The sequence below is a fragment of the Urocitellus parryii genome, chromosome 5 (genome assembly GCF_045843805.1).
Source record: "Urocitellus parryii isolate mUroPar1 chromosome 5, mUroPar1.hap1, whole genome shotgun sequence".
NCBI classification, from domain to species: domain Eukaryota; kingdom Metazoa; phylum Chordata; class Mammalia; order Rodentia; family Sciuridae; genus Urocitellus; species Urocitellus parryii.
In genome coordinates this window covers 57,826,954-57,848,352 of record NC_135535.1, presented here as the reverse complement: position 1 = coordinate 57,848,352, position 21,399 = coordinate 57,826,954, and the positions used below count along the sequence as shown (strand labels likewise).

Sequence of the window (21,399 nt, the reverse complement as noted above, 5' to 3'; positions counted from 1 at the left end):
GACTGGCTTAGATTGTCTATTGTGCCCTGAATGTCTGTGTCTCAGTGCTGCCTCTTCCCCAGGAAACATAGTAGAAGCTACACAGAGTACAACAGCATTTAATGGTCAGAAACAGTTGTACAATATTATAGTCAGCCACAAAAGCTGTGTTGGAAGCCAGGGCCCAAACCTCCCCCACACCAGGCAAAGCAGTTTTGGCCAGGAGCTGGCATGTAGCTGGGCTCATCTCTTCTTCCCCTGGACCTAAGGGGAGCCCACTTCTAATATCCTCCAGCTACCACTCTGTATTCATCAGGGGAGGGGTATAAACCCCACATGCAAGAAGAACCCTTGCCCCCAGTGTAAAATGGGATGGGATTTTGAGTTATGAAGGGAAACCCTATGTAAGCTGTTAACAGAGTTCAGGGGTTACTCCTGATCTCCACCTCCCAAAGGTGCTCACTTTCCCAGCTTCTTCATCCGCTCGTCAATGCTGGCAAAATTCCCCTCAACTGTGGCCAGGTTTTCACGCATGGTTGTCTGCACCTACAAAGTAGGGTAGAGAGGTTTTACACTTGTTGGGTCCAGGTGCTCACCTGGATGAGGAATCTCCAGAAGAAATTCTCTCAAAAAGAAAAGAAAGAAATGGAAAAATAGCTTATGGCCCCCCAAGGTGGATTTTTTTGGTGTGTGATGGGGAACCAGGTATTGAACCCAGGGTATTGATCCCACTCAACCAGGTATTGAACCCACTCAACCATGAAGGACATCCTCAGCCCTTTTTTTGCACTTTAAATATTTAGACAAGGTGTCGCTAAGTTGCTGAGGCTGGCTTTGAACTTGTGATCCTCCTGCCTCAGTCTCCCAAGCTGCTGGGATTACAGGTCTGCACCGCCATACTGGAAGGGGAATGTTTACTGCAACAGTTTCCAACGCTACTCTTAGAGTACCATGGGCCTAGCTCAAAGATCTGTAGGACTCCTAAAAATTCCCACCCTGACTTCAAAACAGTTATCTTTTATAGGTAATGAGAACCAAATGAGATTTTATTGAAATGAGGGTTTCTCTAGTTCAAAATTTTAGAAAATTAAAGAAACACTACTATGCCAAGTACTTTATATGACTTTTCATTTATCTTAATGGTCCTATGATGGTCTCCCAACTTTAATGCTCCCTCCAACACTGAAAATAGTGTCTCCAATGGAAATTGAGGACTTGGTATGTGCTAGGCTTACTAAAAGAATGAACGAATGAAGGTGATGCTCACAGTCCAGGGTCAGAAAGGACGTGGCAGAGCCAGGTTGGACCCAAGCCTACATTCTTTCCAAAGCACTGTGCTCAGGAGCATCTGGAAAAGGACCCCAGGAAAGGTAAAGCCACACTGAGACACAGAGGTAAACAGTAGGTTTTATAAGAAGAAAGATCAACTACCTCCTCACAATTCATCCTTATTGCTGAGGAAGGTACAATTTCCAAATGGAACAACAGGGGTTCATAGGTTAATTAAGTTGTCAAAGGTCCCACACTGAAAAACAGTATGGAAGATCAAACCAAGCCTCTACCACAACACTGTGCTACAAAATAGGTTAAGGCAAAACCCTATGAGATAAAGCTGGAGAACCTTGTCTCTACATGCTGGAAGAAAGTGATATCAAATCAATAAAGGGGCACACACCTGGGTCAAGAGGGTGGAATTGTCCTTGAGAGAACTGGCAATCATCTGTTGGGTAGTATCCAAATGTGTCAAGAGTTGACCAAACTGCATGGCTACAAAAGAAGAAAGGTTTGGTTGAAACTAGAATCCAAGTTGAGAGAGGGCAACCAAAGTGGTTCACTTTTCAACTCCTGGAATGACTGGAATCTAGCTTCTCACCTTGCTCATGCAGCTGTTTGATGCTAACAAGTCTTTGTACCAGCTCAGGAAGGGTGGAAGCGATGGGGCTCCAGCGCTGTATGGTTTCATATAGCTGGTGCACCTGGAGGGACATGACAGACTATGGCTGAAGTAGCCAGTGAAGAACCCTCTGACTGCTACTTCACTAGACTGAGGAAGGACCAACAGGCAGAGGGAAGCACTGCCCTGTTCCCCTCAGGTAATTAGAGTACATGGGAGGGCTGGGGATGTGGTTCAGTGATAGAGTGCTTATCCAGCATGTAAGAGGTTCTGGGTTCTATCCCAGTACCGCACACACACAGCTTATGGGAGCTGAGAACTGTGTTCGCATGTTTCAGTGTCAGCACTTGGAGAGCTAAGAGGGTTGAATGGTTTGAAGCTAGAGAAGATACCTTCCTGACCTTGCTTTGTGTATCTGCATCCTCCACAGAGGCTTTATGCTTGGCAATCTCATTCACTTTCCCCAGGACACTCTGAAAGCATATTTTGAGGTTGATAGTGAGGGCATCTGGGCTTTCCAAGTCCCAAGCCAACCAGGATCCAATTTGCCCCCCATTTAATACCTGTAGCCGAGCCTCTACTTGGTCTAAAACTGCAAGGTCCAAGGCGCTCACCTTTGCCTGCAAGAGCTCTACAGTTTCCTAGGAAGGATGGGACAAGTGTCACCAAAGAAAAAGACTAAGAAGAGGCCTCTCCTATTCCACCAGAGTTAGTTCAAATATACCTACAGACCCCAAAGTAATTCTTAGACCCAATCTTTAAATCCCCTCTGTAATCCAATATTCCCATTCCTGTCATACTTACCATAAGACAGGCTCCCTGCAGACCTGCAGAAAGGGGATTCTGGTGGGAAAGGGAGGGAAGAAATCAATTGTCCTTCTATCTCCACATGATTACTGCCTTCTCCCATTCTCCTGGTTCTAACACTTGATCCCAGTAACCGAATCCCTTTTCTATCTTCCCAGGTTTGTGTGGAATGTTGTAGACCTTAGGGCTCAGGGTGAAAGATCTAAGTTTCAGACTAAGAATAGGAGAGCACCTGACCTGAGCATCCTGATCACAGCGTACAGTTGCCTCCAGCTCTGTCAGACGCTTCTCAAGTTCTGCAACCTATGGGAAGGAAGGAGGTAAGATTTGCTATCCACCTCTCTGTTGCTAAGGTGGGAGGAACAAGAACCAGCTCTGTCTGTATGCCATTCCCCACTCCTGCCCCAAGGGACACCTTTCCCTGGACCACATCCCTAGCCACAATCTTAAAATCCTAACTGAAAGTAGATAGGCAAGGGAAATACTGAGAATGAGACATCAAGATGGCTCAGAAGCCTTCCCAGTACCCTCTCCCCAGGTCTGATCCTTCAGAGGGATGCAAGAAAAACTATAGGGCCATGTCTCTCCTGGCCCCCCAATCAATACTATATATATATTTACTTTGGCAGCTTGAGAGAATTTGTCCTGCTCAGGCCGAGAATGTAGTTCGTAAGTGACGAGGCTGCTGTCTGCGGGGGTCCCACTGGTGGTCTTTCCCCCTGAACTCCCTTTGCTGTTCTTTGTTGCTTCCAGCTGCAGCAGTAGGCGCCTGGGTCAGGAGACCAAGTAATAATATCATGACTTGAAGGATGATTCTTTTCTTGCCTTAGCATAATGAACAGCTAGGTCACTTCTCCCCTTAGTTTCCCTGTCAGAAGCTGGCTGAGTCCCTCCATAATTCCAATCAGCAATAATTTCCAACAAAGTGGAGCACCCACTTAGCCAGAGCTCCGTCAGGGTCAGTAAGGTTGATCGCGGCATCTGGTCCCAGCAGCTTCTCCAAGTGAGAAGCAACTAGCTGCTGCTTCAGGGATGCCAGCTGTTTAGCCAGTACCACAGGGGTTAGCTTCTCCTCAGTGGCTGACTCCTTTACTGTTGTCTGGTATGAAAAAAAAAAAGGTACACAATGAGGGGTGGCAGGAATGAATCAAGGGAAAAAAAAAAGTAGAAAGAAAGATCAATAGCCTTAAGGATAAGGATGCCAGGCAGGGTGGTGCACACCTATAATCCCAATCATGAGGCTGAAGTAGGAGGATCATAAGTTCAAGGCCAGCCTGGACAATTTATCGAGACCCTATCTTAAAAACAAAAAGGGCTGCGAATATAGTCCAGAATATCCCTGGGTACTACCAGTACCCCAAGGGAAAAGAAGCCTTAAGGACAGTTGTGGCTAAAAGTCACTAGGATGGTTTTTAGCATAGTAAACTTCCTATATAACAACAATGAATGTAGGTGTGTATTCCCAAACTCTGAAAACCCTAGTGCCCTTATCCAGGAGCTTAGGGAATATTTCTCTTCCTGCTGGGAGGTTCTCTTCTGTTACGTAAATCACTGCAGAGCTGAAGAGGAGAGAGTATACAGTTACCTTGATTTTCTCAACTTCAGTTGTCAGCTCTTGGACCTCATGCAGTAGTCGCTGGTACTTTTGCTGAGGTGTCTCCTTCACTCCCAGACCCTCTCCAAGCTAAAAGCAAGGATGGACGTTGATGTTACACCTTCCATTCAGAAAGCTTCCAGAATTTATCCAAGCCCTGGGCCTAAGTCATAAGGTATCATATCCCACACTGAATCCTCAACACCCTAGTAAAGAAGATGTGGAGATAGCCCAGAGGTCTGGAGATGCTCCAGAACAAACAGCAGGGGGGAAGAACATGGTCAACTGCATCCTGCTATGTTTCTGAGGAATACAACCAGAGAAACTCAGAATCTGAACTATACTCCTCAATCCCCTATTAAAATGCCTACTAGACAGGATCACCACTCCATTCCCATCAACACACACACAACAAACCATCTCATAATCTCCGGATTCATATCCTGTCCTCTTGGTTTTTCCAATGCGATCTGAGAAATCTGCCAAGAAAAGAAGATAGGACTGAGGGCCTAACCTAGGTCCAGGGCAGTCATGATCTCAGGTGACTGTGAAGGATTCCAACAGAGATCTCCCTGAGGAACCCTTTCCCCAGAGCAAAAGTCACTAAGATATGAGGACAGGAGACCACTTCTCATGCTTGTCCTCTAGGCATCCCCCTCACCCAACTTTCAGCCCAGTCTTACCAAGTCCCTTTGTCCCCACTCTCTTGTCCTTGAACTTGTCATAGGCAGCATTGGGATTGACAATGATATGCTCCACACTTGTGCTCGTCAGCTCCTCCTGAAGAAATAGGTAGTTCAGGCCAGGGGTTGACTCATTCCCAGTCTAGAACTTCCTCTATCCCACAAAAATCCATACATACTAGAAGACTAGGCTCTAATGTTCCAAAGGGAAAGTAGGAAGAAGGGCGATTTTGTTCCAAACTGCCAACCCAGGCTCAACCTAGGAAACAGAAGCTTCCTGGTAAATTTGGAACCTCCGTTGTATAAATATTAACACCCTGATTCAGCTGGGAACAGAGGCAGCATAACCTCCCCACCCACATTGTACATAAGCCTCCCTGCCCCCACCCCTCCCAGTTATCTGACACATACCATGCACTAAAGGTAAGAAACCAACCTGACCTCTCTTAACCTCCCCCTCCCAAAAGTAAATCTGCTTGCCAACTGAACAATCTCCCATTCTTGCTGGAGGAAAGCAGAAGGAAGGCAGGCAGACAGGCCAATAACTAAGTGCAAATATTAGGACTTTCAACCTGCTAAAGGTACGACACCAGCTCTTAGATAGAAAAGGAAGGCCAGCAGAAGGCTTAAGAAGGTTGGTTTCCAGACTGCTGTGAGGTCAGCCAATTCAGGGGATGGAAAAAAGAGGCAAAGGCTACTGGATAATTTTCTATGGGACATCTTAGTAAAAACAACAAGCAATAGCTGCTTGTCATGAGCATCATAGGCAAAGGCCATATGTAAGCCCTGAAATGAAGATGCTGCACTGTTTCTTCACAGAGAAGCTACAGCACCTGCTTTCTCCCCAATCCCTTTTCTACAACCAAAGAGCTGAAGCTCTGCCATAGCAGAGGACATGGCTGAGAGAGTAAAAGAGACTATACCCTAGAAACTGAAGCAGAAGGTTCCCCCTTAACAGATCAATTTTCTGTTCAGTTCCAGTAACTAAACCAAGACTGGGCACTCCTGATTCACATCCCTCCTTCAGTCAGAAGACTGACGGCTTTCACTAGAGCACTGAAGGAAGGGGAAAGGAGACTCATGAGTCCCTTTCTGTTGGGGGAGGTATCACCACTTTCCACAGGAGGAAGGCAAACTGACTCTTCTTTCCTTCACCTAGGAAAATGGTTCTTGACACTGGTTGCACATTAGAATCACTTAAAAAAAATTATTTTTTTAAGTGGTCTGGGCCCACTTTTTAAATTCTGATTTAATTGTTATGGAGTAAGGCCAACTTTATCCAGACAATTTTAAACTGCAGTCAGGACAGAACCTCTGCCTGTGTGGCTCTGTGGGAAGGGGAAAGGGGGAATGGAGGTATATCACAGAGCTAGCAGCAGATAGAGAAAGGGTCTGTCCTTCACCTTTGCTCTGCTATTAGAGAAGGAATCAGTGTGGATATCAGCTTTAAAAATAAAGGGGGAATCAGGCATGGTGGTACATGCCTATAATCCCAGCTGATTGGGTGGCCGAGACAGAAGGATGCAAGTTCAATGCCAACCTCAGCAACTTAGTGAAGCCCTAAGCAACTTATTGAAACTCTGTCTCAAAATTTAAAAAATAAATAAAAAAGAGCTAGGGATGTGGCTCAATAGTTAAGTACCCCTTGGTTCAATCCCTGGAACCAAAAAAAAAAAAGACAATAAATAAGAATTATCAACTTTGATCTCTCTTTTTTCTTCAGAGGCTGCTAGATGGAAGGGCAGGAGTTATAGAGGTAGGGAAAACAAAAGGGCTGAATGCCGCACATGAAAGTGCAAATGATTCTCTCTTGAACCTTCTCTGAAAGGGGCTGGGTATGATTTTACAAGCCTGTAATTCTAGTTTTCAGGGAGGCTGAGATAGGATCACAAATTGAGGACTGAGGATGTAACTCAGTAGTGGAAAGCTTGCCCAGCATGTTTGAGGTTCTGGGTCCAAAAACTGAAAAGAACCACCCTCCCCAGCAAAAAATAACATTCTCTGAAATTATAGCTAAAGCACCCATTTGCCAAATAGCCATGTGGTCTCTGGTTTCTATAAGCTGAGAAGAATTCGGGTTTAGAGTAGACAACCACTTATCTTAAATTGACAAGAATATGCCGCCTCTAGGGGCTGAGGCTGTGGCTCAGTGGTAGAGCATTTGACTGCTGGCATGTGTGAGGCACTGGGTTCAATTCTCAGAACTGCATATAAATAAATAAAGGTCTATCAACAACTAAAAACAATATTTTTTTTTTAAAAGAATATTCCCTCTCTAGCCAGGCATGGTGGTGCATACCTGTAATCCCAACAATTTGGGAGGCTGAGGCAGGATGTTCACAAATTTAAGGTTAACCTGAGCAACTTAGCATGACCCTACCTCAAAATGAAAATAAAAAGAATATGCAACTTCTTCCTGGGCCTGGTGGCACAGGCCTGTAATCCCAGCTACTCAGGAGACTGAAATAGGAGGAACTCAAGTTTGAGGCCAGCCTTGGCAGCATAATGAGATCCTATCTCAAACAAACAAACAAACAAAAAATTAAAAAATTAAAATTTATTTTTAGGGGCTGGGGTTGTGGCTCAGCAGTAGAGCGCTTGCCTTGCATCTGGGTTCCATCCTCAGCACCACATAAAAATAAATAAATGAAATAAAGGTATTGTGTCGGGCTGGGGATGTGGCTCAAGCGGTAGCGCGCTCGCCTGGCATGCGTGCGGCCCGGGTTCGATCCTCAGCATCACATACCAACAAAGATGTTGTGTCCGCCAAGAACTAAAAAATAAATATTAAAATTTCTCTCTCTCTCTCTCTCTCCTCTCTCACTCTCTCTTTAAAAAAAAAGGTATTGTGTCTACCACTAAAAAATAAATTTAAAAAAAATTTATTTTAAAGGGTTGAGGATGTGGTTCAATGATAAAGTGCCTGCTTATTATGTACAAGGCCCTGGGTTCAATTCCCAATTACACACACACACACACAAACACACACACACACACACACACACACACACACACACAAAGAATATGGGGCTTCTCCCCATGAAAGCCCCAATCAAGGCCACTTTAAATTTTTAAGTCCTTTTAAAAAGAGGAATGGGCTGGGCATGGTGGTGCATGTGCTTGTAATCCCAGCAGCTCAGGAGGCTGAGGCAGGAAGATTGCAAGTTCAAAGCCAGTCTCAGCAACGTAGGCCCTAAACAACTTAGTGGGACTCTGTCTCAAAACAAAAAATAAAAAGGGCTGGGGATGTGGTTCAGTAGTTAAGTGCCCTATGTTCAATCCCTGGTATGAAAGAAAGAGAGAAGGGGGCGGGGAGAAGGAAAGGAATGAAAAATATGGGCTGAGGGTGTATCTCCTTGGTAGAGCTCCTGCCTAGCATGTTCAAGGGCCTGGGGTCTATTCCCAGCACCACACAAAATAAACAAATAAATAAATAAGGAATGAGAGGTATAACCTACAGACCAAGGAAAGAAATCATAACCACCATCTGTTAAGTCATTATTATAGACAGGTGCTATGTAGATGAGAACCTACATTCTTATTTATGTTCCTAAGTAAGGAAAGTGGGGGAAAGGGGGGTAAAAAATGTTCCAACACTTGAAAGGTGAAGCTTCACTAGAAAGGTGAAGCTCAGAGATTCTGGACAGTCAGAGAAATAAATAGTACTTTTCCCTGCTATATAAATATGACCTGGACAGGACATTGGCATCCTCTGTGAGCCTCTTAGAGGCTATGGCCTCAGGGGACTCAGGTGGGCAGCACACAATAGTTCTCCAGTGGCATCTGCTCCACCAATGTCTAAAAGATCTGGAGCATGGGTTAGGGGTAGTGTCATTACAGTGACCTGTGAGACAGGAAAAGTTTGTCAGCTGAGTATAGGACTGAATAGAGGGATGAAAGATTTAGTAGAAACAAAAGGACAGAAAAATAACTGCCCATACAGCACACCCCGTTAAAAAGCAGATGAAAGGTCAGGCTTCTTACCAGCTCCTTGTGGATTCCCCAGAGGTGAGAAAATCAAAAGAGTTAAAAGGAGAGGGAGTTGGGGAATGGGGAGGAGAGAGGGGAAAAAAAGACAAAATTATTATTAGCAAATTGTCACATGCACTATATGACAGTCTTTAAATATACCATACCACAGGGCCCCAGGGGAGCCTAGCAAAATTTGGGGGCCAAAAAATTTTAGCTGGGGTCATCATATACCCCAAGGAAAAGAAGACCATGACACCCTTTCTTCTCTAGTGGTGAGGATGTCATGAAGCTTTGCTATTAACAGCAGCAATCTAGTATCATCTGAGAACTGGGAGTTAGATGTTAGAAGCTAGTAGCATGGAACAGAAAAGTGCAAGAAGGCTGAGGTAGAGGGGAAGTCATAGAAATGGCAGAATATGGAGCAGAGGATATGGAGACTCTGAGGACCTGTAGCTGATTGAAGGTCCGTAATTCTCAAGGGGGAAGTTTCCCTTCTTAGTTCATGGTCTAAGTCTTCCTGTCTCTTGGTTTCTTTACTTGTGAAAAACTGGACATTTGGATGGCAGAATTAAGTCAAAAGGTACTCCTATGGGTGGTCTAATAGAACTTTAGGCCAGGCAGAACAAGATATGTCAGGTACTGATGGTGATTATAAGGAAACATGAAGTACCCAATTGCAGTCTGGTTCTTATTTTCCGCTGCCAGAGAGAGGCAGGGCAAAACCTGGTCCCTTTCACAGCCTAGTATGTATTCATCCTGAGTGATTGGTAACTCACCCTGCAGCTCTGAGTGATGCTGAGCAATTCTGCCATGATATACTAGCACAAACAGCCCAGAGGACACCAAGCTTCACAGCTACCAGCCTATGAGTATAACATGTTTTTCCAACCCCTTGTTCACAAGTCTCACAGGGGATAGAGGATGGACAAGGGAGAAGGGTGAGAGTATTTTAAAAAGGCCTTATTTTAGTCCAGGCCACAGAGATAAGGTCTCCATTCTAGACAACATTGGTTTAAAACTGCTGGGAGGGGAAATCCAATTGCATGTTCTGCTTTTGTGGAGCTCCACTGATAGGCAGATGGAAGGAGGGAAGACTGAGTATGGTTACATATACATAAAAAACCCATGGTGGGAGAAAGATAAGTGCTCCCTACTCTAAAATCTAAGCCAGATACATTGACCCTCAACCTTTCCAGTACCTGGCCAATGCCAGGATCCAGCCCAGGCAAGGCTCCTCTTTTAGCCCAGGGAAGAAGTGGCTCCAGGTCCTGTGGTCTAGGCTGGGTTGTCTCCACAGTGGGCTTAAGCACTCACAAGTGCACACATGCAGACACACAAGGGAGGAACACACGCTATGCACTATTTCTCTGATTTGTCTCACCAAGCTAAAACCAGCAGGGGAGAAACTCAAGGGGTTGGGGGGACAATGGGCCATAAACTCAAGTTCAAACAATAAGGAATGGGCAGAATGGGGAGGACAGAAAACTTAAAGGAAAAGGAAAAGTGGTACATTGTTTTTAAATATATATACCACTTCCAGGTCAATTTTATGGTGGGTTGAAGGATAATGAGATTTTGTGAAGAATTTCTATTACTTGGTGTAGTAATAGTTACCATGGAAACCTAGTATACCACAATCACCTTGATAGAAAAATTCCAAGTGTCCTGACTCTAAATACCAGTTTACCTGGTACAAGACTCTCAGTCCCTCTCACTAATGGACTCCCAGACTCCCCAGGGCTCTTTGACTAAGTGTCTGGGTCACAGAGGACAAGATCTGAGGTTCTAAATCAGGCAGGGAAGTGACCACTGCTACCCCTGAACCTCTTCAGGCTCTACACCAACATTGCAGGCAGGGAGACTTCAGAACCATGATGACAGGGAAGGTGGAGAGAGCCACAGAATAAAACTGTCCAGGATGGACAAATGCAATGCTGACCATTCATCCATTTCTAAAGGAGGGGTGCAGAAACAGAAAGACTTGCAAAAATACAACATAAATTATCTTAGAACTGCAATATAATACTTCCTTCCCATCCTATATATGATACTCTAAAGGCTTAGCATGGGAGAATATTAACATGAGGATTCTTTCCCCAGGAATAATCCCATATAACTAAGAAGGCAAGACTTTGGCTGTCCCTTGTTCTCTGCCCTTGTCTAGAATGTCTCAAAGTTATTCCATAAAAATCTAATTCCATATAGTCTCAAGAAGAAAAAGGCATACCCTTGCTAACTCTGATCCCTAAATGCCTCGTTTAAAAGCATCATAGCCTCCATGTTTCTATCCCATCCTCCACTGGACAGTTTTATTCTTCAGACCTCATAAGGGGGAGAGACAATGATTTGTGGATCATAGTTGTTTTTCTAAACCTTGATTAATGATTTTAATAATAAGGCCAGCAGGCTCCTCAGTGACCCAGCTAGGGACTCATTGAAATTAAAAATGATTAGCTACAACAATTGCACAGTGGCAGAGCATTGCATGCGAGGTGGCAGATGAAAAAAAACATGCAGAGAAGAAGCACTGAATGGTCTTACTTGTGCAAACTAGTGTCCAGGCAGGGTGGTGAGGAGGGAGGATGGGGGAAGCATTAGGAAAAACTCAGGTTAAGTTCAAGTGCACCAACAGTCAGCGAACACAATCAAGCATTCTCTAGATATTTTAAATTGTAAGGAAGAAAACCTACTGTTTTTCATCTCAGATTGGGGAGTATCCAGCAGCCTCTGCTGGTACCCTACCAAACTATGGCTAATTAACTCTCCATTCTTTTACATAGCATTGGGGGTAATTATATAATAAAGGGAGAAATAAACTTTCTTAAACTTATTCCTTTTGTTCCAGCAGTTCAAAAGCCATGAGCAGAATGCCTCACTGACCCAAGGCAGGCTGTGGGTCCGAGGGAAGGCATTTCATTTGGGAACTAGTTTTCCTAATAAAACATTTTAAGAAAAGTTTCCAAATAAGCCTGCTGTTCTTCAACCCAGGAGTATCTGAAAATGCAGAGACCTTCCCAGATCATGAAGGAAACGGTGAGTCTGTACAGTTTTCTTACCTACTCTTATTTTAGAATATTCTACTTCTGGCTAAAATTGTTTTAAAGGGATTTTAGCAGAAAAATCAGGATCTACTGTAGAAAAACTAAAATCTTCTGCTACTCCCCCCCCCCATTTCCCCCACTATGGGAATCATAAAACTTTTATGTTTATCTAGCAATTAAGATCTTTAAGGGACATTAAAAGACATTGTTTCCTTCAGTAGTCCAATTTCTTCTGCAGTGAAGAAATCAGAGAAAGGAGGTTAAAGGGCAGTGAGCATCAACACTACTTGATAATCCTTTACAATAAAAATCTGAGGGCTGGAGTTGTGGCTCAGTGGTAGAGCATTTGCCTGGCATGTGTGAGGCCTTGGGTTCAGTCCTCAGCACCACATGTAAATAAATAAAATAAATGATCCATTTACAACTAAAAAATATCTTTTAAAAAATAAAGTAAATTAAAAAAAAATCTGGAGACTCTTCAAAATGTTCCACAAGAAGGTGGCCATATTGGTGTCTCCAGGGAAGGGAACTGAGTGGTGTTAGCCAGGGATAGGGGACAGACTTTTCACTACCCTACCTTGAATTTTTGTTTTGTTTTGTTTTCTGTGCATTTATTATCTATTTTTAAAAATAATAAAATTAGCTAGGTATAGTGGTACATAGTTGTCATCCCAGCAATTTTGGAGGTTGAGGCAGGAGAATCACAAGTTTGAGATCAACCTTGGCAACTTAGTGAGACTCTCAGCAATTTAGCAAGAAGCTCTCAAAACATCAAAAGGACTGGGGATGTAGCTCAGTGGTAGAGCAACCCTGGATTTGATTCCCAGCATCAAAAAGACAAAAGAAAAAAAATGCTAATAAAATTAAAGTTGAATGGTGGTGTATGCCTGTAATCCCAGCAGCTCAGGAGGCTGAGGCAGGAGGACTGCAAGTTCAAAGCCAGCCTTAGAAAGTTAGCCAGACCCTGTCTCAAAAAAAAAAAACAAAACAAACAAAAAAAAAAAAACAAACAAACAGAAGGGGGTTGCTGCTCAGTGGTAAAGTGCCTCTGGATTCAATCCCTGGAACTAAATAAATAAATGAACATATGTAAATAAATAAATAATCAAAGTTAAAAATAATCTGGAGACCAAGGCAGAGAATGCTGTTGCCAGGCATTAAGAGGTAATTGAAAAACTCATATATCATATGCACTGCTACTTGTGCTAGGTCTCAGGCAGGTAGGTGATAAGGGGATAGGTTGCTAGTCAGAATGCAGGCCTGGTGGATACAATGTTTCTGGCTGGCTAAGAATACAATTAACTGCTCTTTTGAGTTGCACATTTACTTCAGTATTAAGAGCCATTTATTCAGTTGATTTCCTGAAAGTGTTCTAAGACCACTGGGATATGCAGGGGCCAGATATTGGCTGTCATCAGGAAACATCAGGCTCCAAAAGCAGCTGAAGGTCTCCCCATTCCACCTACTAATCTCTAATGACAGAGAGTCACTTAGTTGAGCCTCAGGTGATGAAGGCAACTCAACTCCTTCTGTATTTAACCATCCAGCTCCTAGGCACCTCTACACTGGCATCCTGGGCAACATGCCACAGGAGATAAACTCTTGTGGTGTGCCCTCCCCAAAAGTCACTGTACTAGTTGCTACTAAAATAGGCTGCTCTGACTTAGAGGGGAGAAAAGAACCCCATATTCAGAGCTACACATTCAGGTTCTCCACACCTACAATGGGCATCATCTTCCTTTTATTAAGAGTTATTCAAGTATCTTCAGAAGGAAAATGAAAATGTAATTTTTCTTTTTTTTTTTTTTAATTTTTTAATATTTATTTTCCATTTCTCGGCAGACACAACATCGTTGTTTGTATGTGGTGCTGAGGATCGAACCCGGGCCGCACGCATGCCAGGCAAGCGCGCTACCACTTGAGCCACATCCCCAGCCCGAAAATGTAATTTTTCTTTGAAAAGGAGACTGATGTGACAATTATCCATTTGTATCACAGTTAAGTGACAAAAGGACAGAATTCTGTTCATTATTTCACCATGAAGTCTTGATATTTTTTTAGGCAGAGCCCAAAATATAAAGAGAGCAATCTTTAAACTGTGGTAGTACAGGGAATTCCTCAGCATACACACTGCTACCTTGTGGGGATGGAGACAGGTTCCTCCAACACTGCTACCCTCTTGGAGTGACAGGTGCAGTCAGGTCCTTGGGCAACATCATATGCATTACTCCAGATATTTACGCTTGGGGGACAGACTAACATGCCAGCAAGAACAGAAGCCACAAGGAACATACCACTGTGAGAAGGAACAGGGAAGGTGTTCCCTACAATGTAGGAAGCACTTTCACATGGGGAACCAAATAAGGAATAAGTGAGTACGCCAAGCCATACATTATAAATCAGCAACCAGCAATTCCCAGAACTAACCAGCCCCACAGACATGGCCACAGGACTTAAAGACACACCAACTGGGCCATATACTGAGACTGTTCGATGACTTATGGTCGGGCCTTCACTGATATTTCACAGCATCAACGTGACCCCAGCCCAGATCTCTGTGGAAATAAAACCTAAAACATACATACTATAAGAAATGCTCACAGATCTTTGTCTTTGTTGGCACTTACAGAGTTTTACTATATTGATTTCCATTCATTTTTTTCTTCCTTATGTTTTCTATATGTATCCATCTTAATTCTTCCATTATTTCTCATATGTATCCTAATCCCCTCATTAGTCTGGGGCTCCTTGAGGGAAGGGACATTTCCTCCTCTGCATTGCACAAAAATCAACACAGGTGCCAGGCGTGGTAGTGCACACCTGTAATCCTAGAGACTTAGGAAGTTGAGGCAGGAAGATCAAAAGTTTGAGGTCAGCCTCAGCAACATACTGGGGCCCTAAGCAACTCAGTGAGACCCTGTCTCAAAATAAAAAATAAAAAATGCTGGGGATGTGGTTCAGTGATTAAGTGCCCCTGGGTTCAATCCCCAGTACCAAAACCCAAACAAATCAACACAAATTGAACATATTCAATAAAAAATGCTAAGTGCTTTTCTCATGGTTAAAATGTATCTACACGGGGCTGGGGATGTGGCTCAAGCGGTGGCGCGCTCGCCTGGCATGCGTGCGGCCCGGGTTCGATCCTCAGCACCACATTCAAACAAAGATGTTGTGTCCACCGAAAACTAAAATAAATATTAAAAAAAAATGTATCTACAGCTAATTCCCTCCTCCTCAGAGTTCTTGGATGCCAAAGTGCTGCCATGACCTCTTCTCTGCTGATATGAAAGACTTATGTTTTCCCTCAAATTTATTTGGCTCTACCCTTATCTTTTTAGAATCTCCAAATCATCTTCTTATTCCTTGACCAATGAACACTGATATTCACATGGAAGAGTATGTCTCTAGTTTAAAGTCTAGTTCTTGGTAGGTAACTAATGAACACATATTGAGTGAAATAATAAAAGGCCTACTTTCTACCATCAAACAGATTATATATGTTCGGGCTTTAGGACCCATTGAAATGGGTTAGAACCCAAAAGCCTCATTAAGTTACTAGTCCCAAATGTAATAGTTTTGAGATATTTCAATTTTATTTAAAAGGACCAAGAATCAGGGCTTTGCAAAAAGATCTTGTTAGCTGTAATTTCACTGACTTGACTCTCCTTTGGCATTGCTTGTTGGTGGCTGCAAGCTCTGCAACCTACATACCACTCAGGCTGGGGTTGGCATACCCACTTATTGTGGTCGCTTGCCAAAGTAGGGAAAGGATCTATGGGGGAAGAGAGGTCAGAGTCCAAGGAATCCTGAGGCAGCACATAGTCTTACCGCATCAAACTCTGCTTGATCATCCTCAGGTAGGTCGCTGGTTTCATAAACATCTGGTTCGTTCCTGGCCTGCAGGTAGAAGCAGTGACCACCCAACCTCACTACCTAGCATCCACCAACCTCTTACCCGACTCCATTTGAACAAACTAATGGAGAAGGCAGGGTTCTGCGATACCAGGATTCTGTTCTTTCTTCTCCATCTGCCTTACTAATGGCATGTCAGTTCCCTTGTCTCAGTGAAGTGGGGGTGACAGCGAGTACAAATGGGACCTAAGGATAAACAGTGAATGTGATAACAAAGATGTTATCCTGAACTTGGACAGGAAGGGTCCTTGGTAATCATTCTGTCCAAGATAGGTGAGGACCTTCCTCGAATTAGGTCCCTGTGATATGGGTGACTCAGGACCTTAATTCCTAAGGTTCTGTGCCCCAACCCCCACCCCGAGAATACAGGCAGGGGAGCACAAAAGGAGGGTACACTCCAACTTGTTCATGAGGAGTGAGGGGCAGACATAGGTCCCCCAAAAGACAGAATTTCCATCGGGCACAAGAACGGTTCTGCCATAGTAAACCTCTTCCTTTGGCAGGATGAAGACCGTCACCAAGTTGTCTGGTGAGTATGTCCAGGGTAGGGATGGGGGGCTTATTGGGAGATTTGGGGGAGGCACGGGTGGTGTCGACACGGATGGCAGAAACACTCGGGCACAAGTGGTAAACACCCTGACGATTTCTGGGCCGAGAAACCGGCGACTGCCGGAAAGGGGGCCTGATGCGCCGTCCGACGGCCAGGCCCAGTCAGGTCAGAGGAGTCCGGAAGGTGCTGCAGCCGGTCGGGGAGAGCGGCAGGAGCCCTTGGGGCGGAGGAGGGGCTGCAGGCGGGAGGGGTCATGGGTTGGTTTCTGTTGGGGGTCCTTGGGAGGTCGGGGGCGCGGTCCTGGGAAGCCAGGGCCGGCCCTGTACTCACAATGCCGGGAAGGTCGGCGTATTTAGGGTCCGCCATGGCGGCGGCGAGGCGGGGCTGGGGGACCGGAGCCTCGGTGGAGCCGGGGCGGGTGATCGGGTAGGGGAGAGATTGGGTCCGGGTCCCCAGCTAAGGCGGCGGCAAAGGGAGCGGCAGAGGAGCGGGAAGTCTCGCGACAGGAGTAGCACACCAGAAGGGTAAAGCAAAAGTCGCGAGAACACCCCGCTACCACACCCCTAGAGACGGTGGGATTGGCGAGAGCGAGGCCAAGCAATGAGGTAATGGCGAGGATCGTCGCCTAGAATTGTGGGATATGTAGTCCTGGCTCTCTGGAGCTTGGGTGGGGAATGCACCTTAGGGAGCTATTTCGTTCAACTTATTTCCTTTAATTTTTACATCAAGTCTGGAAAAGAACTTTTTTAATTCCAGTATTGGACTCCCAGGAATTAGTGACGAGATAAAATCAAGTAGTCATGTCGTGAGGGCTTCAAAAAACAATAGTAATAAGTAAAATTTAGTTAAGGCTTAGCATGTTTGGAATGGAAAAGTTAAGCAGTCTTCTTAAGTTAGGACTGTTATATAAAATACAGGACATCTAGTTAAATTTGAATTTCAGATAAAAACTATTGGTGTTTTGTTTGGTTTTGCTCTGTTTTGTCCAATATTTGAGACACATAAAATTGCTTACCTAAAATTCAAATTTAACTAGATAAATTGCTTTTGTTTTTGTTTTTCAAGTTTGGAAATCCTGTCTAAAGTTCACAAATGGATAAATGACGGTTCTGAGTCTGTCTAAATGCTCTCTATCCTCTTAATCATTTCATTAATAGTTCCCAGACTTCTGAATTTCGCGGTTCAATAAAATTAAAACAACATACCTTTCTTAAGGATACACATAGTGAAGCTATATTTTTAATTTACCAGGTAAATATATTACAAATAGAAAACCTACAAGATACCATTGCTACTATTACTTGGTAGAAAAGTAAAAGGACAAATTCTTAGAGTAAAAGTCCTTTGAGACTCAACAAATCCAGCTTTATGTGAAACTCACTACATTGTTCTTTGGGGTTCAGACACACCCATTAAACTTTTCTTTCTGACTAGTGACACCTTATGGACTGGCATTTTGCAGCTCCTTTGCTAAGGATGCCACCTTATAGCCCCTGATGGCCTGAAGTTGGGATGTTTCCTGAGTTTGCAGGATGCTGCAACTCAGAAATATTGCCAAACCAAATGACTGGAGAGTTCCTGAGTTTGGAACTCATTGTGTTCTCTCTCCTGGCTCCTCCCCAAGCCTCTGCCTTTTTCTCCCACAGACTACTGCCTTCTTATTCAGTTGCTTCTGCTGGATCCCCTTCCTTCATTTTCCTTAAGATTTAAAGTGGGTTAGAATGTAGGTCTAATATGGGTAACCTCCTCATTTGAGTGGGTTTTTTTGGGGGGAGGGGTACTCAGGATTGAACCCAGGGGCACTCAACCACTGAGCCACATCCCCAGCTCTATTTTGATTTTATTTGGAGACAGAGTCTTGAGTTACTTATCACCTCACTTTTGCTGAGGCTGGCTTTGAACTTGTAATCATCCTGCCTCAGCCTCCCAAGCTGCTGGGATTACAGGTGTGTTCCACTGTGCCCAGGCCTTAGTAGAGTTAGGTCTTATCTGACCAGGCCATTAGCCTCTTACCCTTGTCCCATAATGTCTTAAGTGACTGTAGATATTGACCAATTTCTAAATAGAACCTACATTTCTTCCTCCCTTCTCCCATCATGCTGCTCCTCTCCTTCGCCAAGAGTCTCAACTTCTGCAATCCACTTCTGTGTTGGCTAAAAGAGGCCTGTGATGTGGATAAAAATCAATTTGGGCAGCTTCTGGATAAAAAGCAATTTGGCCAGCTCCTGGATGGTTCCGCTCAGGAGCTGCAGCAGGAGTCTGACTCAAGTGCAGGAAGGACAAGGAACCTCTGGGTGTTTTGTTTTGTTGTTTCCAGAGAAAGGGGAGAAGCAGTGAAGAAAGGGGATGGGGTGTTGGGTAGGGACCCATTGGGTAGGGTCCCTACCCCCTACCCAATGGTAACTTCGACTAGAAACAAACATTCACATTAGGTGCCTAAGACTACTAGAAACACAAATGCAGATGTTTGCCCTAAAGATTCTGTCAAAGTCCCTCTAGCCTTACCCACTCTCAACACCATCCCCCTATTCTTGCCCACCACCATCCTAGTCCCAACCTATGAGGCAAAAATGAAAATTTGGTCTGCTTTTAAATTCTGATAGTCCAGAATGGGAGTTTGTCTTGCCTCAACCTGGGGACCTGGTGTGTATGTTGGGAAGAGAAAAGAGTGCACTTTTGGATGTAGAAGGGGAAGGAAGAAACAGATCCTCCTTTGACACTTGCATATGACAATGGGATCTGGATACCCATTTCCACAGGGGTTCAGACAGTTGTCTTTGAAAGCTGAATGGGTTTGGAGTTCAGCTTTTGTGCATCTGTGGGGGGAGGGGAACGAGAAGAAATGTGTTCCCAGATTGGAGAGAGTACTGTAATGAGACTGGGGGATGCACTGAAATAAAAGGACTGGAAGTCTTGTGGACCTTCTTCCCTAGACAGGCAACAGGCCCACCTCAGCCCCCGCCTCATCCCTCCCCGGAGGTGGAGTCTGAGGGAAGAACAAACAGGTCGGGGGCGTGGGGGTGGAATGCTGTGAGCTAGTCCGGTCGGGAAAGGGTGAGGGCAAGGTTATCTTCCGGCATTTGGGGCGGGAGAAGAAGGCCAGAGTGAGGCCAGGCCCCACCTTTCGGTGGTCCAAGACAAGCAGATTGCCCCCTACGAAGGAAGCCCCGCCTTTACTGCTCGGTCGCGCCCCGCCCAGGCCCGCAGCGCGGCTGCAGCGCGAGGGGCGGAGAGGCAGTGCACGGAGAGAGGACCAGACGCCCAGGTTGCCTGCATCTCAGAGCTGCAGTAGACTAAACCGCTCCCCGGCCCTGCTCCGCCGCCTCGTCCGGGCGCCCCAGCTGCTTTCTCGGCCCCAGCGATCGAGCACCTGTCCTCCGTCTTGGTCTCAGCTGAGCGACCCCTCCTTCGGAGCACACACCATTCCTGCAGCCTGAGAAGTGCCCCAGCTCTACTTGGCGACCACCATGGCGGAGACTAACAACGAATGCAGCATCAAGGTTCTCTGCCGATTTCGGCCCCTGAACCAGGCGGAGATTCTTCGGGGAGACAAGTTCATCCCCATTTTCCAAGGGGACGACAGCGTCGTTATCGGAGTGAGTGCTGCTACCGGACGGAATTAGGGGAGGGGCGGGAGGCTGAATCTTCACCCCCCCCCCCCCCCGTAGAATCTTAGCCTTTGCTTGTCACTCTGTACTCCATCCCCGCCGCTCAATCACCATCCTATTCGCCGCAGCCCCTCCTTTTTCTCCCCTGCATCAGGATGGCTGGGTGTGGCCTGGCTAGGCCTGCAGCCAAGTCTCTGCAGAGTGGGAGGGGGTCCCTTCCCCATCAGGAGACCCTACTCTCGGTGGCTGGGAGCAGCCACATCCCCACCCCTTGGAGCCAGTCCCGTGTTTTTCTGATGTTTTCTCTCCCCCCCCCCCCAGAAAGCGCATTTTCCCCTTTGTTATTGGCTTAGGTCTTTACCCCCACATCCTAGGAAGGGAGGGAGAAGATAGTGGATGGGCTAAAAGGGAGATGGGTAGTCCAGGTTCTCTGTGGAGGTATGAATGGGAGTGGGCTCTAGGTCCAAGCCCTCCATTTTCCCCTAAAGTAGTTACCGTCTGTACTTAGAGGATTGAGGTCTGATGAAGGGTTTTATGGGAAAGAAATATATTGATGCCACACCCAGTTTCCGAGAAGCCTCTGGAATTCTAAGGACCTATCTGCCTTTCCATCCCAGGTACAGTAGGAAGAGGATTTCAGACTTCCCAACTGTACGCCCTAAATAAACATATCCAAACCCTGAGATTGTAATGCATACTTGCTTATTCATCCTTGCTCTTGATCCAATAAAAAGTAGCAGTTGACCTCTACCTCATCATGACAGCCCTTACCCATGGAGGAGATCTTAAGAAGGAGAATTAGTATTTATTTTTTACTTATTACTCTATGTAGAGTATTAAATCTTCAAAAAACACTCTAAAGTAGTATTGATATTTCCATTTTACAGATGAGGAGATTGAGGCCAAAAGAAGTTGAATGACGTTCTCAAGGTCATGCTGAGAATCCATAGATCTGAATCCAAGTTTGTGAATCACACCTTTTCCTTCATATCATATTGCCTTCCCACATTTCCATTCTGGACCTTCTTCTGTGGCCCAAACGGAGTTTCTAGGCTTTACCCACTCCACCTTTTCCAGGCTGTGTGGGTAGTGAAGAGGCCTGGGGTCAAATCCTATAGGGCTTGGGGGTGCTGGGCTAGGAAAGTCTTGCCAATTTAAGAAGGAGAGGCATGTATGAGGACAATCTTCAAGGTCAGGGGTGCTTCTTATGTATCTTTGATTCATAGCGCTTGAAACAAAGCACCTGGAAACATGCCGTTAAAGGAATGAGGGGAAAAAAGGGAAGGATGCCTGGGCCTTCTGAGTCAGTAATAGGAGTTTCATACACAGGCTTTAGGGAGGGCTCCAAGCTCCCACCCC

At 45.2% G+C, this 21,399-nt stretch overlaps 2 protein-coding genes across 5 annotated transcripts in view; one reads left to right on the top strand and one right to left on the bottom strand.

Annotated features, from left to right (window-relative positions):
- Positions 1–82: 82 nt before the first annotated feature.
- Dctn2 (dynactin subunit 2) lies at positions 83–16,950 on the bottom strand. 2 transcript variants are annotated; one of them, XM_026398264.2, is made up of 14 exons: positions 16,763–16,950; positions 15,799–15,867; positions 4,958–5,054; positions 4,692–4,753; positions 4,266–4,364; positions 3,619–3,779; positions 3,302–3,449; positions 2,918–2,983; positions 2,678–2,716; positions 2,437–2,514; positions 2,266–2,346; positions 1,853–1,955; positions 1,655–1,746; positions 83–525 (listed from the first exon to the last, which is right to left on the bottom strand). In XM_026398264.2, exons 1-14 carry the CDS (start codon positions 16,796–16,798, stop codon positions 439–441), a joined length of 1,218 nt encoding a protein of 405 aa, XP_026254049.1. In that variant the 5' UTR covers positions 16,799–16,950; the 3' UTR covers positions 83–438. The 2 variants fall into 2 exon arrangements, with proteins under 2 accessions (XP_026254049.1, XP_026254051.1); XM_026398266.2 differs by having other exon boundaries at positions 2,275–2,346.
- A 2,946-nt stretch (positions 16,951–19,896) lies between these two features.
- Kif5a (kinesin family member 5A) overlaps positions 19,897–21,399 on the top strand; it is a 31,046-nt gene continuing 29,543 nt past the window's right edge. For 2 of the 3 annotated variants that reach the window (XM_026398383.1, XM_026398382.1), the window contains exon 1: positions 19,900–20,028. In XM_026398383.1, the coding sequence (XP_026254168.1) occupies positions 19,900–20,028 (129 nt within the window). Of the gene's footprint in view, positions 20,029–21,399 lie in introns of all 3 variants that reach the window. The other variant, XM_077798822.1, reaches the window with a different exon arrangement.

Excerpts from the sequence above, each read along its gene's own strand:
- Dctn2 (XM_026398264.2), bottom strand. The coding sequence starts at position 16,798 with ATGGCGGACCCTAAATACGCCGACCTTCCCGGCATT. Across the intron at positions 3,450-3,618 it reads CCTGACGGAGCTCTGGCTAA|GCGCCTACTGCTGCAGCTGG; the intron begins GTGGGTGCTCCA and ends CTCCTGACCCAG. Across the intron at positions 1,747-1,852 it reads CAAACAGCTGCATGAGCAAG|CCATGCAGTTTGGTCAACTC; the intron begins GTGAGAAGCTAG and ends CTTCTTTTGTAG.